The sequence below is a fragment of the Sander lucioperca genome, chromosome 14, assembly GCF_008315115.2.
Source record: "Sander lucioperca isolate FBNREF2018 chromosome 14, SLUC_FBN_1.2, whole genome shotgun sequence".
Classification (NCBI taxonomy): Eukaryota; Metazoa; Chordata; class Actinopteri; order Perciformes; family Percidae; genus Sander; species Sander lucioperca.
The window spans coordinates 13,440,902-13,456,917 of NC_050186.1; the positions used below are offsets into that span (position 1 = coordinate 13,440,902).

A 16,016-nucleotide genomic window follows, 5' to 3' on the forward strand; every position below is an offset into this window, starting at 1 on the left:
TTTTTTATGCTGTTTAGGCTATTGTAGAGGCATATGCTGTCAGTGAATGAAGGCCCATGTTTCTGGTTTTATTGCAGCTGTAATTGTGCACAGATTGCGCTTTTGGAAGTTCATTTTTTATGTCATGTTTTATGCCTTGAGGGCTGGGCGATATGGAGAAAATCAAATATCACGATATTTTTGACCAAATACCTCAATATCGATACCGCAACGATATTGTAGTGTTGACTATTGGTGCTTTCACAAAATATTTATACAATAAGATTTGTGATAAATAATCATCAGTAATGTGGATATAATGACTAAGTGGGTAAAGGCAAATAATAGAACAGTTACATCAGTCTGGTAGGTTCAGAGCATTACATCACTTTACTGTAATGCAGCCTTTAAAACCAGGATAATACAACACTTATGCCATATTACGATATTACGATATCCAAAATCTAAGACGATATCTAGTCTCATATCACGATATTGATATAATATCGATATATTGCCCAGCTCTACCTTGAATGCTGAGGATGTGGTATGTTATATGTTATGAAGTATTGAGGCACGTATTTTAATGACTTAAATCTGTCAAAAAATAATAAAGTGGAATGTCATTTAAGTTGTGTGTTCTCTCTCTTGCAGGTTCCAGCATCCTTGACCGAGCTGTGATTGAACACAACCTCCTGTCTGCTAGCAAACTCTACAACAACATCACTTTTGAAGAACTAGGAGCACTGTTGGAAATCCCCCCAGCAAAGGTGACACATCGCTTTCATTCACATTTAGTGTGTTTTTTGTTTACAGCCTTATCTTCAAACAATCTCTTTGAAATAACTTCACTGTGTGTAAATGGAAAATGTATTTAATATACATTTTCTCAGTTTAATATTTAATAATTGTATTGAAGTCTGTACTCAATTTGGCTTTTGCTCGAGGAATTAGTTTCAGTTGCGTGAACATTATCATAATCTATGTATTTGTTTGTGATGCATTCAGACACATTGCATAACATTTTTAACCAAAAAACATATATAATGAAATATTTACTTACTTACTTACTACTTACTACACAAATCTCGCTAAATTTAAAGTACTGTATGCATTTCAAAAGCCACTGTTTAAAAAGAAGGCTCAAAGCTCTGTGGGGAAATTTGTTAGAAGAAAAAAAAAAATGTTGTGCTTGTATTAAATATCCTTTTTACCTCACACATATTTGCGTAGCTGTGTAATCTGATGTTGAGATGTTTTGCCTCCTCTGTTTGTCTTTTAGGCGGAGAAAATTGCTTCCCAGATGATCACTGAAGGACGCATGAATGGCTTCATCGACCAGATAGATAGCATTGTACACTTTGAGAGTGAGTTGACAGCCAGCGTGTTTTCACATTTGATAGATAGAACTTCCACACAACACGAATGCAAACACAATATTGCCCATGATGGGAAATTGCAAAATGCTTAAACAAGAATAAACTCTTAATGTTTTAATGCTAATGGCTGACACTGTCATTTTGGAAACTGAAACAAAAAGTAATTGAAAAGACTATTGTAGCATTTAGGCACATTGTCCGATTGTAAAAACAAAGTTGAAGGTACTTGTGGGCACTGACAGAGATCAGCATTGTGATAGATACTCTGATCTTGGTATTATAGTCACTTGATGGAAGTGCCTTGACCTTATTGAAACTACATGTTGAGGAGAAAGCAAAGACGTAATAATAATATTTAAGTGACTAATAATACTGCCAGCATTTAACATAAAACTAAGTATTTAGCTGCTTTCTCCTCCACTCATTTGTATGGATGAGAAGCTTGAAGTGTCTCCAAAATCTCTGGAAACCCTCTGCATGACAGAGGTGAAAACTTTGCTGGGAGAGAAGACCAACACACGCAACATGACCTGTTAATGAGAGAGACAGGGCAAAACGAGCTCTGTTCCTTTGAAGGGTGAAACATAAGCTTGACATGCATTATGATCCGTTGTGTTACATTGACTAGACATAAGAATCGTGTCTGGAACTCACTCCTGGTACTGGAAGTGACAGATTAAACCAATACTGAATGAGAAGAGATTATAAAAAGGTAACAAACAAAAAGGGAAAGCAAATACAAGACATACTGCGAACTAAAACCTGAACACATTTTCCATCTGCAGTTAGTCTCTATCCTTGATGTTCCACTTACAGGATCGCTCCGGTGCTGCAGGAAAATCTGCCGGATGCATGTGTTTTCGCCGATTTCCGTTTCCTTCCACTTTCTTTTTTGTTGGAATTCTAAACTCCGGTGGATTTCTGAGGACTACGGTTAACTGCTCCTCAGATCTCTGCAGGGTAAATCTAGACTATCTGTCCAATCTGAGTTTTCTCTCGCACGACTATTTTGCAGCGGCTTCGTCCGGCGCTTAGCACCGCCCAAGATGATTGATTGGTTTAAAGATATGCCAATAAACCAGCACATGTTTATCTCCAATCCCAGAATGCTGTGTGGAGGACCAGACCCTCCACCACTCCGCAGCGTGTGGATGGTCTGGCAAAGTGAGAATAATCTGCAGTAGACCTGAGCGATGTATATATTGTAGGGGTTGACTATTGGTGCTTTCACAAAATATTAACACAATGAGATTTTTGATAAATAATCACCAATAATATGGATACAAAGACTAAAGTGGGTAAAGGCAAATAATAAAACAGCTAGTAAGTCTGGTAAATTCAGAAAATTACATCACTTTACTGTAATGCAGCCTTTAAAACCAGGAAAATACTTGTCATATCACGATATTATGATATTCAAAATGTAGGATGATATCTAGCTGGGCTTTTCTGCCTTTAATGGATAGGACAGCTAGGTGTCAATTAGTTGACATGTAATAGGGTCAAAAAGAAATGAAACATGCAGGGGAACAACTGGTGTCTTGAAGCTTATTTTGCGTTCCAACACATTGTTCTGTGTTTAACTAAACATAATGACACAGCAATGTCTGTCAAGTTGATTTATGGCGTCATGTAAAACTTTCTCGGTCCACACATGGACATTTCAGCAACGAGAATTAAATTCAAAGCGGAGAGAAATTGTTCAACATCATGGTCGTGTCTTTTCAGTTTTTTGTGCTTTAGAAATAATTAATTTGAATGTTGAATCTTAGTGTGATTTTAGACCACAAAATCTGCTGGAAACCTTACATAAACCATGTCAAAGCAAAACTAGCAAAGACCATAGAAATAATAAATAAATCAAGACATATTTTAGACAATAGATCATTACATACTCTTTATAATACACTCATACAGCCATATCTAAGTTACTGTGTGGAAATTTGGGGAAATACATACAAAATCAACCTACAGCCGTTATGCACATTACAAAAGAGAGTAATCAGAATCATAAATAATGTTGGATACTTGGAGCACACAAGTCCTTTATTCTTCAAGTCGCACATTCTGAAATTCATTGATCTGGTTAAATTTAAGACGACACAAATCATGTTCAAAGCAAGAAATAATTTACTTCCAGACACTTTACAGATAGAGTAGGTCTAGACCACACTCTATACTTTACAGAGACCCAACAATTCCAGTAATTCTCCCAAGAGCAAGCATTTAGTGCGACAGTGGCGAGGAAAAACTCCCTTTTAGGACTTCACCGGACAACTGAAAAGAACTGATATGTATCAGGAAAAAAGTGAGTGTTTGGCATACATGCTAACATTTGCTTATTAGCACTAAACAAAATACAGCTGAGGGTCATTCATTGTGCCGATGTGCTGCAATAGCAGCAATCGGCGCAATGACTATTATTGCTCATACTTATTATTACTGTTTTTTGTCCCGCTTCTAGTCACGGAGCGTTGCCAACACGTGCACACAAAATACATCAAAACGTGTGTAATGACAGGGAATGGTGTGCTATGTATTTTCAAAGAGATTTGCCGCACGGTTTTCACGAAATCGGCAAAAAACGGCGCAAAATTTCCCCATAGACTTGAATGTGAAATCTTTGGGAAATCGCTTAACGTCGCTGAAAACAACCCCTCTTTGGGGCCATGCTGTATCGCCATACTTTTATTTTATAAACTTTATTTCAGACCCAGGGGGATCCATATCACAATAAAAAAACACACAGAGTATAACATAAACACACAAAAACTTCCACAAAGTTCAGTGTCTGACATACAGACATGTTCGCCAATGGTTCCACAGTCTGGAAGTAAATCTGACAGAACTGCGTACAGGGTTAGCCAAAACAGTAATCAAGTCATTTTCTGACTCAGATACCCTGCAAATAAACCCCTAACCCTAACCCAGCTTCCGACGCTGCCTATAGATATCCTTATCATCAGACCAAATATGTAATCTCACAGCACACCCCAAGTGCAGTGCCAGACAGACAGAAGTCAGGGAAGGTTGACTGTCTGTCTTCTCTACTCCTGATAATCATGATCTTACTCTTTTTGGCATTGTATTTTATATCAAAATCAGCACCATACTGTGTGCGTATTCTCAGAATCTGTTGGAGACCAGCACTATATGGGCTAAAAATGACCAAATCATCTGCGTACATAAGGTGATTAATTAGTGAGTCACCAACCCTACAACCTGTACCACATGCATTAGTTAAAGACAAGTCATTCATATACACATTAAAAAGAAAAGGAAAGAGAATTCCGCCCTGGCGGACACCATTGGTCACTCGGAAGGGAATAGATGTAACATTCCCCCATCTCACTCTCATTGTCTGATGTGAGTACCAATAAACCAAGATTCTTATTAAAAAACCAGGGACCCCACTTTTAGACAATTTAAAAAATAATTTCTCATGTAGAGACATAATTAAAAGTTTAAACCGAAGACAAGACTTTGGCGTTTATTGGGCTGAATGGGCATTCTGATATCAAGCACGGTTTCTACCAAACCACAGTTTATGTATCGTCCAGTTTTCAGACCGTTTCAGATTTTCCAATGTGTGTGTATGGGGCCGGAATCTTCATAGTTAGAGTGGAGGACAGAGTGGGGAGCTGTAGTATGATTCTCTGAATTTTCTCCAAACAAATTGCTCTCTCCCCTACAGTTTTCACTCTTCATACATCATTATTGGTCAAAATGTAGGAAATTTTGTGCCGGTCGCAGACATGTAACTATGGAATCCACCGGACCTAAACTTTTAGCTCTCTTCATACCAACTGCCAATAGAAACATTGAAAAAAAATGGAGCTGCAGTACGATTCTCTCAATTTTTTTTCCAAACAAATTGCTCTCTCCCCACTACAGTTTTCACTCTTCATACATCATTGTTGGTCAAAATGTAGGAAATGTTGTGCCGGTCGCAGACATGTAACTGTGGAATTCATCGGATGTAAACTTTTTGCTTTGTTCATACCAACTGTTGACAGAAACCAAATACAACTATTAAAAGCCGTTTTTAATCTTCTCTACACTTTTCCAACCATCACAACTCTAGTGTTGGTTGAAATAAACACATAGTTTACTGATTTACATGTGAAAACATATGTTGGCTCTATACACGCTAAAAGTACTGTTTTTTAAATGGAGTCTGGTCGGTTTAGCACCAGCTACTTCATAGTGGTTTCTGGTAAACAGAAAGGTCTTAAATAGGTTTTTAAAAAGGTCTATCTCTGAAGGGTTAAGAGACTTAACACTTCACCGTTAAAACAACACTATGTATTTAAAATTTAAGCAAAACTTGGGTATTATATATATATATATATATATTGTATCGCTAAGGCTCGCATCGCTAAACCCACCAGACTCCATGTAAATAAACAGTACTTTAAGCATCCTAAACCCACCAGACTCCATGTAAATAATCAGTACTTTAAGCATCCTAAACCCACCAGTCCATGTAAATAATCAGTACTTTAGGCATCCTAAACACACCAGACTCCATCTAAATAATCAGTACTTTAACCTTTCTGTAAGTGGTACTACGCTGTACTCTGGTCTTGACCTGTATGCATTTGTAGTGTCTTGTAAGCCCATCCATCCATTCCTTATTGCTATTGTTAAACAATTGTATTCTCTCTCTCTCTCGTGACAGTGTGACCTATGTACGTCAATACAGCTACTGCTATTAACCCTTAGCTAGTGTTATTCGGATGTGCACCAAGTAGTAGGCACACTGTCAAAATTTCTTCAGAATTTTCTAGTTAGTTTTGCAATTCAAATAAATTCAAATTTTTTCTAATGAAAAGATGATCTCACAGCTCAAAACAGGAAACTAACACCATCAAACAGCAATAGATAATGCCCGACTGTTGTGAAATATCCAAGCAGGAAAAAAACAAGGGACTAATTCAATTTATTTATTTATTTAAAGAACACCTTTAAACACACAGAATCCACATCCTGTCAACTGCAGAGAACAGCACAGATAAAACTTAAAAAAAATTAATTTATAACCGTAACCATAAATCATGACGCTGTTTTCCACTCCCAGATTGCGTCCCGGGCAGCTGACTAATGCTTAACTGACTGGAAGAGATGAATGTCATTTCCCTCAGAGGATTGTAGCTGATAAAAAAAAAAAAGAAAAAAAGACAAATGTTCATAAACATCTTTAGCGAGAATGGTCTGGATCATTTCAACCGCTCCACAAACATAAAGATATTATGACGTGTTATGTGTGAGGAATGTCTAAATAAGTTGTTGATGTTTTGGAGCTGTTAAAAGACGCTTACCTGTTCAGAAAATGCCTTGCTCCTTCCTGCGGTCGATATCTCTCTTCAGTTGGCAGGTGGCACACAATGGACAGCAGCAGTACGCCATAAAGTCATTACACAGTGAACCCTGGAAACACAAATATTAGTATTAGTAGATTAGTAGTAGTAGATTTCTATTGGATGGGGATGGGGCGGGTTTTGCCCTAGTGTTTTAGATGTTTGTACAAAGATGACTAACCATGGGAATTGTAAATCTTTTTTTTTCCAGGAGGAAGTTGAATCCGTTTGAGAGCAACAGAAAGTCTGTACAAGGCTGTAAATATGTGAGCTTCACACACTGTCTCTACATTGAACAGTATCACAGCTGTGGTTCTCAACCTGGGGGTCGGGGTCCCCTCAAAAGGAGACGTGAGAAGAATCTAGCTTGGCAAGTAAGCCGAGCAGAACTTTCACACAATGGTGCTTTAAAGGTGCTCTAAGCGATGTTGGGTGACAGCACTTCTTGTTGACGTTCAAAGTATTTTCAAACAAAACGGAGGCTAGCTCGCCCCTCCCTCCTCCTCATCCCGTCCCCTCTCCCTCCCTTCCGTGCTGCTGCGCACTAACCCCCCCAACCCCCACCCCCAAATCCTTCTTGTCGGTTATTGGCTGGAGCGCTGGAAGACTGTTTGTTATGTTTGGTGGTGCAGGTTGGCGCAGTTTGTTTAAGTTGCCATTTGTAGAGCCTGGGCTGTCTACAGAGACCGCGTTTTTTTACAGTGTGTTCAGGGGACAGGCAGCTAGCGGATAGTGAGGAAATGTTTGCTGTATGTGACAAAAAATGCTGTAGCCTAAAAAAACGCGTGACATCGCTTAGAGCACCTATAAGATAAATGATAATGTCAGCACGCAAACATGCTTACATTAACGTTGCTGTTTTCCTACATTGTCAAAATGGAGTCCTACAGTCAGCCAGCTTTTTATATCCATTTAAACTTACTCTGATGTTGTATTTGGTCCTGTAGACGCTGCGGATCGGCGAGCTCAGACCACACAGGCAGCACTCGTTCATGTCGCTGGCGATGCTGCAGCCGAGGCACACGTAGCAGCACAGACCATAGCAGCCTGTATTGAGAAAAATACAACATATACAGTACATCTTTCATGTCTTAACTTTGTGCATATTTAAATCAGATTTCCCAGAAAGGATGGAGTACTACTCACAAGTTCCACAGTCATCGCAGAAATCACACAGGCCTGTCTGGAACTCCGAGGGTGCATAGCTGCCTGGTTGGTTGGTCACAGCCATGATCAGATCAATACTCTGTTGGATAACAAAAAAAGAGCTTGTCACTGATCTTCTTATCACTTTTCTTAACCTTCCTGTTGTCCTCGGGTCAAATTTCACCCATTTTACAAAGTTTCTATATCAGACATTTGGGTTTCTTTCAAACAAATTGTCGAAGAAAAACAACCTGGATGGTTCCATACAATGCTCAGTTCACTACTTTAACAAAATTTGGGTGTTTAATTAAATTTTATAGCATTTAAGAAAAAACAATTTGAAAAAATTTACAAAAAAGCTTCAAAAATTGCAAATAAACGACAAAAACATTGACAAATATGTCGGGAAAAGTGTCGAAAAAGACGACCAAAACGTAGAAGAAAAAGTTTTAAATTTTGACCCAGAAAAACAAAAAGTTGCATAGTCGACGGGAAGACAACACGAGGGTTAAACTCTAAAGAGCTAGGGCCTATATCGTTTGTGATCATTACTTCTGTATCTTCCCCAGCAAAGATAACTGTAAATTACACCTCTTTTGAACATCAAACAATACGGACATAAGTTATCTTGCATGTTTCCCAGTGAAGCAGTCGTTAGGAGGTAAATCTTACCAGATGGTTGAAGGACGGTGAAAGTGACCAGAGAGGCTCCTGGACGACAGACTGAAACCGGTGGCAGCGTGACTCTGTATATAACCAATCAAAGCAGGTGACTAATATGGTTTCAGACTTTATCTCTGTTTTATTACACGGACGTATTCCTGGCAACAAGGTCATCAAACACACCTACACCCTGCCACTACACCCAGTACTGCAATAAACCTCAATGCATTACATTCTTCTCTCTTTACACATTAGGAAATACACACGCACACGTTTTCTTTTATAATTTTAGGTGCAAATGGATGATTTAAATTAGAAATTTTGAAGAAAGTACAACTTCCAATTATATTTATATCAATTACAACTGAAATTATATTAATGTCTTTTGAAATATTTGTGCATCAACTTCATAATCAAATGAATAACACTAAGGATTTGATTATTTATGATTTTGCCCAACTGTGCTTGTAGCGGCCAGATCAAACGTCAGACAACAATAACAACTGACAAATTCAGATCCTCAAAAGAGTTTTATTCCTTTAATGGTTTGGCTATTTTTCCAGAGATTCATTTTTGAAAAATATGCTGAGCTCGAGAATGAAACGTTATTAAGAATACACCTTTGGCAATATTTTGTTGCCTGTGTCGCAGAGATCTCTAGTCGCTTTTCAAAGAGTTTTGATTCTTTTCGCAAAATTAAAGTGAGTTCAGTTAATTCCAACAAAGACAGTGGTGGAAAGTACATTTGCTCAAGTACTTGAGCACAATTCTGAGGTACTTGAGTATTCGATTATGATGCTACTTTCTACTTTTACTCCTTTACATTTCACAGGTAAATATTGTACTTTTTACAGTTATCTGACAACTGTAGTTACTTGTTACTTTCCCGATGACTAGTATATACGATATAATGCTTTGTTTTACACTAAATTAAACCACCCCATTGTATATAAAATAGCTAAAATCAGCTCTACCTCGGACTACAAACAATAAAATTCTGCACAATGGGTACTTTTACTTTAATACCTTGGCTAGAGTGGTGTTGCTACTTTAACCTAAGTAAAGGAGCTGAGTACTTCTTCCACCACTGAACTAAAGGTAGTAGGTCACATGCTTTGATTATAAACATCAGGGTTACACGGCCGACACACCTTGTCTGAACGGAAATCACCTTTGAGTACACATGTCAAAAAGTTCAATGTGATTTGATGATTATATGAGCATGTTTTCCTTGTAAAAAAAATCCCTGCTATGCTCCTTTCAGGCACACAGTGGCGCTGCTTCCCACAAATGATTTGACACCTACTCGGGCTGTGTAGGCGAGCATGTAATGACAACCTGACTGTAATAATACAGGCTCCTTCATAATGAGCAGCTGTAACTGAAACTCAAGGAATAGGCATGATTTTCAATTTCCTACAGACTAAAGATAGACGTGGGCTAAATTACACCAAAATACACGGGGCTGCCATTAGCCTGCACTCCAGAGCAGACCCTCAAAACACTTTCACCAGACAGAGAAAATCCATCAAACTTTCAAACCTGAATACTTATTGGAAATACATAAACATATTCTAAAGACCCAGGACTATATGTCATTTATTTATTTCAGCATTCGACAGGGTTAAAGACTTTAGCTGACAGCAGTTTTCATTAGTTAAAGTCAAAGTTGGTGCCAAACAAATGTCAGATTATGTTCTATTTTTTCAGATATTATTCCTTGTTGATATCTGCGGTTGCTGGGTGATCATATTCCGCATGATATCACCATCGTCTGTACAGAACGATACCTGCAGTAAGCAGATTTACACTGCAGAGTACATTCACCCTTGTATAAATTTGCGGTACTTGCATTTTATGCTACTTTATACTTCTACTCGACTACATTTCAGAGGGAAATATGGTCCTTTTTTACCTCCACTACATTAATATTGGCCGCTATAGATTAAGATATTTTCATACAAAACCTGTGAGTTTACAAAATGTGAAGCGTTATTATAGATAAACCACCCAAAGTAGATCAAATGAGCTGTTTTTCTCCATCAACTGCAACATGAAAGTACCGCCTACACAAACATAATTATGCAACACAGACAGGAGCCATTCTGCATTGTTTTTTCTTTTACTTTTCATACTTAAAGTATATTTTGTTCACTGATGGAAGAAGTGCTCTAATCCTTTAGTTGAGAAAAAGTATAAACTACCAGACTACAGTACAAGTAAATGTCCTGCATTCAAAATCCTACTTAACAGTAAAGAAGCAGAATGTACCTAATGTATCAAGAGTAAAAGTACTCCTTTTTTTTTTTTTTTTTTTAAAGTAATTTGATATATTATTATATATGACATTAACACTGTTAAACCAAAGCATTGATGTTAGAGCAGCATTTACTGTTGTAGCTGCACCAGGTGGAGCTACTTTTACTCCAGAAGTAAAGTAAGTACATATACTCAAGTATTTTATTCAAGTGTAAATTTGAGGTACTTGTATTTCCATTTTATGCAACTTTATACTTCTACTTAACTACATATCAGAGGAAAATATTAGTACTATATAGTATATAGTATATATAAGTACTTTTTATTCCACTACATTCTTTTTTATTTAATTATAGTTACAACAAATTACGTTTGATGAGCTTCTAGAATATGATGCATTGTTATAGATTAAACTACCCAACCGTATATCAAGGAGTTCAAATCAGCTCCACCTTGACCAGCATCAGCCCTTTAAGGCTACTATGTAATTGCAGAACACTTGCAGTTCTTACTATTATTCTGCTCTGAGTACTATTAATGTTTTAAGTATACCTTTTACGTTAACTTGTCCAAAGGGTATTTAACAGTGTTGTATTGCTACTTTTACTGAAGTAAAAGATCTGAATAGTTTCGCCACCACTGCTAGTCCTAAAGGTTGGGATCCACTAGTTTAATCTTAAGCAATGTGTTGAACTCATTTTTTTTTTATTTAAAGATGTAGTAGGTAAGACTTATAACACTAACTTTCTGTCATATTTGCTGAAACTGACCCTATGTTGCAGTAGAACTACATGAAGACATGTCATTTAAAAATAAATCCAGCTCCTCTGGCTCCACCTACAGCCTGTAGTGAGATTTGCAAAAAATCCACAGCTCCCTATTCAGATGCACCAATCAGGGCTACCTGTGACGTCTAACTGCATGTCAATCACTGCTCATGCACACACATTCATTCTCTCTTGTGGGGGGAGGGGCTTAGGAGACCGTTTTGGGCTTTAGCAGAAAGGGGGGAGGGACTGAGAAGTTCTCGATGTTCACATTTTTTGGCTAAGTCCTGGATCTTTGCAATCCTACCTACAGCACCTTTAAAACTGTAATGTAAATGTAGTGGAGTTAAAAAGTACAATATGTTTACCTTTGAAATGTAGGGAAGTATAAAGTATCAGAAAATGGAAATTAATTACAAAGTACACTGCTTGAGTAAATCTACTTAGTTTTTCCACTTTGTTGCTAATACTTCTGTAATTTTACCTAAGTAAATACAACATGTATTCTCTAACTTATAATGTGGTATTGCTGCTTTTAGTCAAGTGAACGATCTGAATGTTAAACCCCTCCTCTTTCTTTATGAGGGGTATATTCTTCACAGAGCTGAGGTTTTTAATGTGAGTTAGTGTTATTTCAGGGCAGCACTGATAGACATGCGCACAGCTGATGGAAGAGAGGCACATCTGCACTGACGTCACCCCACCCCCCCCACACACACACACACACACCCCCCACCCCCCCTGAAAAAGCTGCCAATTTGAAGCTGTCCGGGACTGGGACATACCCGGTCTCTGCAATGTAGTGAGGAGGAGCAGCTCCAAGCCAACTGCTGCTGCTGCTGTTTTCATGCACTTTTCTCAAAAGCAGTGTGCTGTGACGGTCTCTCTGAGGTGGCAGGACACCCTCTGCAACCTCAGCTCACTTTTTAAGCCACTCTGAGCCACCACCAAGATCACAAAGTCTAGATTATAAAGACGACAGATAGGCTGAAAATAGACCCTTCTGCTGGAGGAAATCCAAGACTTTGAAAAGCAGAATAGCTCTTTTTTTGTTTGTTTGTGTGTGTGTGTGTGTGTGTGTGTGTGTGTGTGTGTGTGTGTGTGTGTGTGCGTGTGTGTGACAGTGTCTGTTCTGAGATACGGTTGGAAAGGGGAGACTCTCACTGCAGTTGTAGAGGATGGCAAAACCCAAAAGGAGATGAAGAGAGGAGAGGAACAGAGGGTTGTGTGCGGAACTTCAGAGCTGCAGAAGCCTTTTGTCCTGAGCTCTCCCTGCACAGTTGGACCGGAGCTGACAATGAAGATGAGCATGGTAACTATCTGTTAACACTCCCCGTCTTGTTGACGATATCTTTCCGGTAGTTTGTTTTTTTTTGTCGGAGCAGATTCGTGTGAGCATTTGAATCCTTTCAGGGAAGCAGCATTCAGCAGTAGCCTACTGCGAGTTCACAGAGTTTTTTTGTGGGGGGGCATTTGCGTGAGAAAAAAAAAAGTACACGTTAGGAAACATTTTACGCACTGGATCTACATGTTAACAGGTTCACATCTGCAGTCTGCCTGTTCGAAATAACTAATGCCACTTCTTGACGCCTTTTTTTTTTTTTTTGTTGCAACAAATCCAATACGATTCAAAGCGATGTCAGGTTATTATTTTTGATTTGCAGACGCTCCGTGAGGGTTGTAGGCTATTTGATGTACCGGCGTAATGCACGCGGGCCGGCCGCCAACTGTCTGGGCCAGAGTGGCCAAGAAAGTAGCGCTAGTCTGTCTGGAGGGCTGGAGCCGGAAGAAATACACACAGAAATCCTCTCCAAAGGCTTGTCATCTGTGTTTGGAGCCCGGTCACTTTCATTGGACATCAGCCTCCTCTCACCTGCACCCGCTGACGTTTGTTTATAGTAGTCTAGTTTGCACATGCTGCCGTGAAGCGCGTCAGTGAGTAAAACCACAAATCTGCACTAAATGATATCATGTCGACTAGTCAGCGCCGTTGGCTCTTTTTGAAGATGTATGCATCCATTTTAATGCGGTTATTACGCTCGTTGTAAGGTCATTAGTCATGAAACTGTCACTCCGGTAGATTGAACTAATAATGTTTTTGTTTTTTTTACTCTTCTAACCTTTTAACATGCACTTGTTGACATTGTGTAGGCCTATGTGAGTTGCATGTGTGTGAACGTGAGATGTTGTGGATAGGTATTTTTAATGTATGTTTAAAGGATATTTTTGAGTACCGTCTCAGGTAGTGCACCTGAATCTCATTGTATGTAAATGCGATGGCAATAAAGGAATCTGTGAAGGATCTGGAAGTGCGGTGGCACAACTGTGGCTAAAATCAGTTGTTGGTCCATCCTGTCAAAGTGTTCAAGTTGAATCACGTGTTAGGTCAGAGCCATGAAACCAAACAAACTATACACCTTAATTATACGATGTTTAACTTTGTATTAGATTTCCATTCATTTACCTCTTTCCGCTAATGTCTATGTGTATAAAAGCTGCAACGATTAAATAATTATTCGATTTGTTCATCAACAGATAATTGATTAATCGTTTCAGTCCAACTTGTTCTGGCCCCAGCTTCATAAATGTGAGGATATGCTTGTTGTTGGTTTATATCATTTAATGTCAACCTTTGGGTTTTGGACTGTTGATCAGATAAAAGAAGGACTCTGGGAAATCCTAATTTGTCATTATTTTGTGACATTTTGTTGACCAAACCATTGATTGATTGTTTGAGAGAAAGTCATCTGTGGATTCATCGTTAATAAGAAGTTTCACTCTTTTTTCATCTGCCAATTAATTAATTAATCATTTATAAAGCGTCAGAAAATAGTGGAAAAATGCAACTTCAAATAGCTTTTTATTTTTTTAATCCAACCAATTGTCCAAAATCCAAAGATATTCCATTTAAAATGAAATAAACCAACAACAAACAGCACATCCTCACATTTGTGATAATGGAAAGCGAGCGTGTAGATCTTTTGCTTTAAAAAAAAAAATGTACTCAAATGATCAATTGATTATTTGAAAAGCTACACATTCATTTTCTGTCACTCGATTAACTGACTAATCGTTTTAGCGTGACGACAGACAACGATCTGATGAAGCGAGATAACGGGTTATTTAACCTCTGATGGATTTCCTTCACAGGAATGCAGATGGATCGGTCAAGACAAGTTTCCGATATAAAGCATCCTGTTTGGAGTTACACCTGAGAGGGACTGTGTCTGATGGATTACGGTGTTTTCTGCAAGCTGCTCACATGAATTCAGAGATGTGGAAGCATTCGCCTTCAGGAGAAATCTGAGACCTGGATGAGCCTTCGAGCACGACAAGAACATTCAAGTGAAGGAGACAAACCATGGACTTGTTATGGTGTGGCATCGGACCGATCGCGTGCTTTTAACCCGTTTGTAGCACCCTCTACCCTGCACCCCATGTCACACCTTTCCCTGAATTATGGAACTTTTGTGGAAGACGCTGACTTGGACACTGAGCCTGGTGGTGATGGCTGCTTCTGAATTCCAAAGCATCAACAGACTTTCACACAACTCTCAAGGTATGATGTATGACAGGTGGACAGGTAGATCGTAACACTTCTCTTGTATGTTCATTATCCAATTCTTTTCTCTTCTTGTCTTCTTTCTCCTGTAAAAGAGGAGTTCCTGTCCTACCTGCAGCACTACCAGCTGACTGTCCCGGTACGGGTGGATGAGAGCGGAGAGTTCCTGAGCTACACTGTGAAGCACCACCGGCCGGGTCGCCGGAGACGGGGCGCGGTGGACCCCTTAATGGGACAGCTGCCTGCGTTACACCCGGACCCCCCAGAGTCGCGGCTGTTCTACAGACTGTCCGCCTACGGAAAGCACTTTCACTTAAACCTGACACTCAGCCCCCACCTGGTGTCAAAACATTTCACAGTGGAGTATTGGGGCAAAGAAGGGCTGGAGTGGCGTCATAACATGGTAGATAACTGTCACTATGTCGGATTCTTGCAAAATCAGCACAGCACGACCAGAGTGGCACTCAGCAACTGCAAGGGCCTGGTGAGTACAAAGGTATTATTATTATTCCAAGTGACCGGAGTTCACACCGCTGTCCTCAAACAAACCCCCGAAAACTAATGCCAGGTAACTAATATTTGCCTAGCTTGGGCTGATCTCATGTCAGCCAATCTTTCAGAGGCAGCACCAAAGGATTAGAGCAATTGTAGTTTGCTTAACAGAATCTTGGCTCCCTTCCACTTGGCACACTCAGTCTGCAGGCAGCTTGGAGCGAGGTGATGCTCGTGGAGAAAAATCATCTCAGTGATCTGTTAGTGATACGCATCAGGGCTTTTCGTTCCATTTGTGTGTTCAATATCACGCTTTATCCTCAAATTTTTAAGGAGATCACGTTTCTTTAGTTGATCCTTTTATGTGATCTGTTAAATTATGTGTTTAAATCATAACTATTACTCTATG

The 16,016-nt window shown here is 39.1% G+C and overlaps 3 protein-coding genes across 7 annotated transcripts in view; 2 read left to right on the forward strand and 1 right to left on the reverse strand.

Annotated features, from left to right (window-relative positions):
* Positions 1–1,450, forward strand: part of LOC116051077 (COP9 signalosome complex subunit 4-like) — a 1,752-nt gene extending 302 nt beyond the window's left edge. Inside the window, exons 2-3 of the mRNA XM_035991621.1 lie at positions 634–749; positions 1,262–1,450. Of these exons, the coding sequence (XP_035847514.1) occupies positions 634–749; positions 1,262–1,450 (305 nt within the window). The remainder of the gene's footprint in view (positions 1–633; positions 750–1,261) is intronic.
* The window catches only part of LOC116062928 (placenta-specific gene 8 protein-like), a 24,261-nt gene extending 15,480 nt beyond the window's left edge, over positions 1–8,781 (reverse strand). Inside the window, exons 1-5 of one of the 2 annotated variants that reach the window (XM_031317724.2) lie at positions 8,537–8,780; positions 7,865–7,964; positions 7,641–7,765; positions 6,680–6,788; positions 6,290–6,512 (exon numbers count right to left, since the gene is read on the reverse strand). In XM_031317724.2, the coding sequence (XP_031173584.1) occupies positions 6,684–6,788; positions 7,641–7,765; positions 7,865–7,964; positions 8,537–8,701 (495 nt within the window). In that variant the 5' untranslated portion in view covers positions 8,702–8,780 and the 3' untranslated portion in view covers positions 6,290–6,512; positions 6,680–6,683. Of the gene's footprint in view, positions 1–6,289; positions 6,513–6,679; positions 6,789–7,640; positions 7,766–7,864; positions 7,965–8,536 lie in introns of those variants that run through there. The other variant, XM_035991863.1, reaches the window with a different exon arrangement.
* A 992-nt stretch (positions 8,782–9,773) lies between these two features.
* adamts6 (ADAM metallopeptidase with thrombospondin type 1 motif, 6) overlaps positions 9,774–16,016 on the forward strand; it is a 66,176-nt gene continuing 59,933 nt past the window's right edge. For 2 of the 4 annotated variants that reach the window (XM_031317815.2, XM_035991855.1), the window contains exons 1-3: positions 12,306–12,865; positions 14,704–15,112; positions 15,211–15,599. In XM_031317815.2, coding sequence (XP_031173675.1) covers positions 15,013–15,112; positions 15,211–15,599 — 489 coding nt within the window. In that variant the 5' untranslated portion in view covers positions 12,306–12,865; positions 14,704–15,012. Of the gene's footprint in view, positions 10,300–10,747; positions 10,753–12,304; positions 12,866–14,703; positions 15,113–15,210; positions 15,600–16,016 lie in introns of those variants that run through there. The other 2 variants (XM_035991854.1, XM_035991856.1) reach the window with 2 other exon arrangements.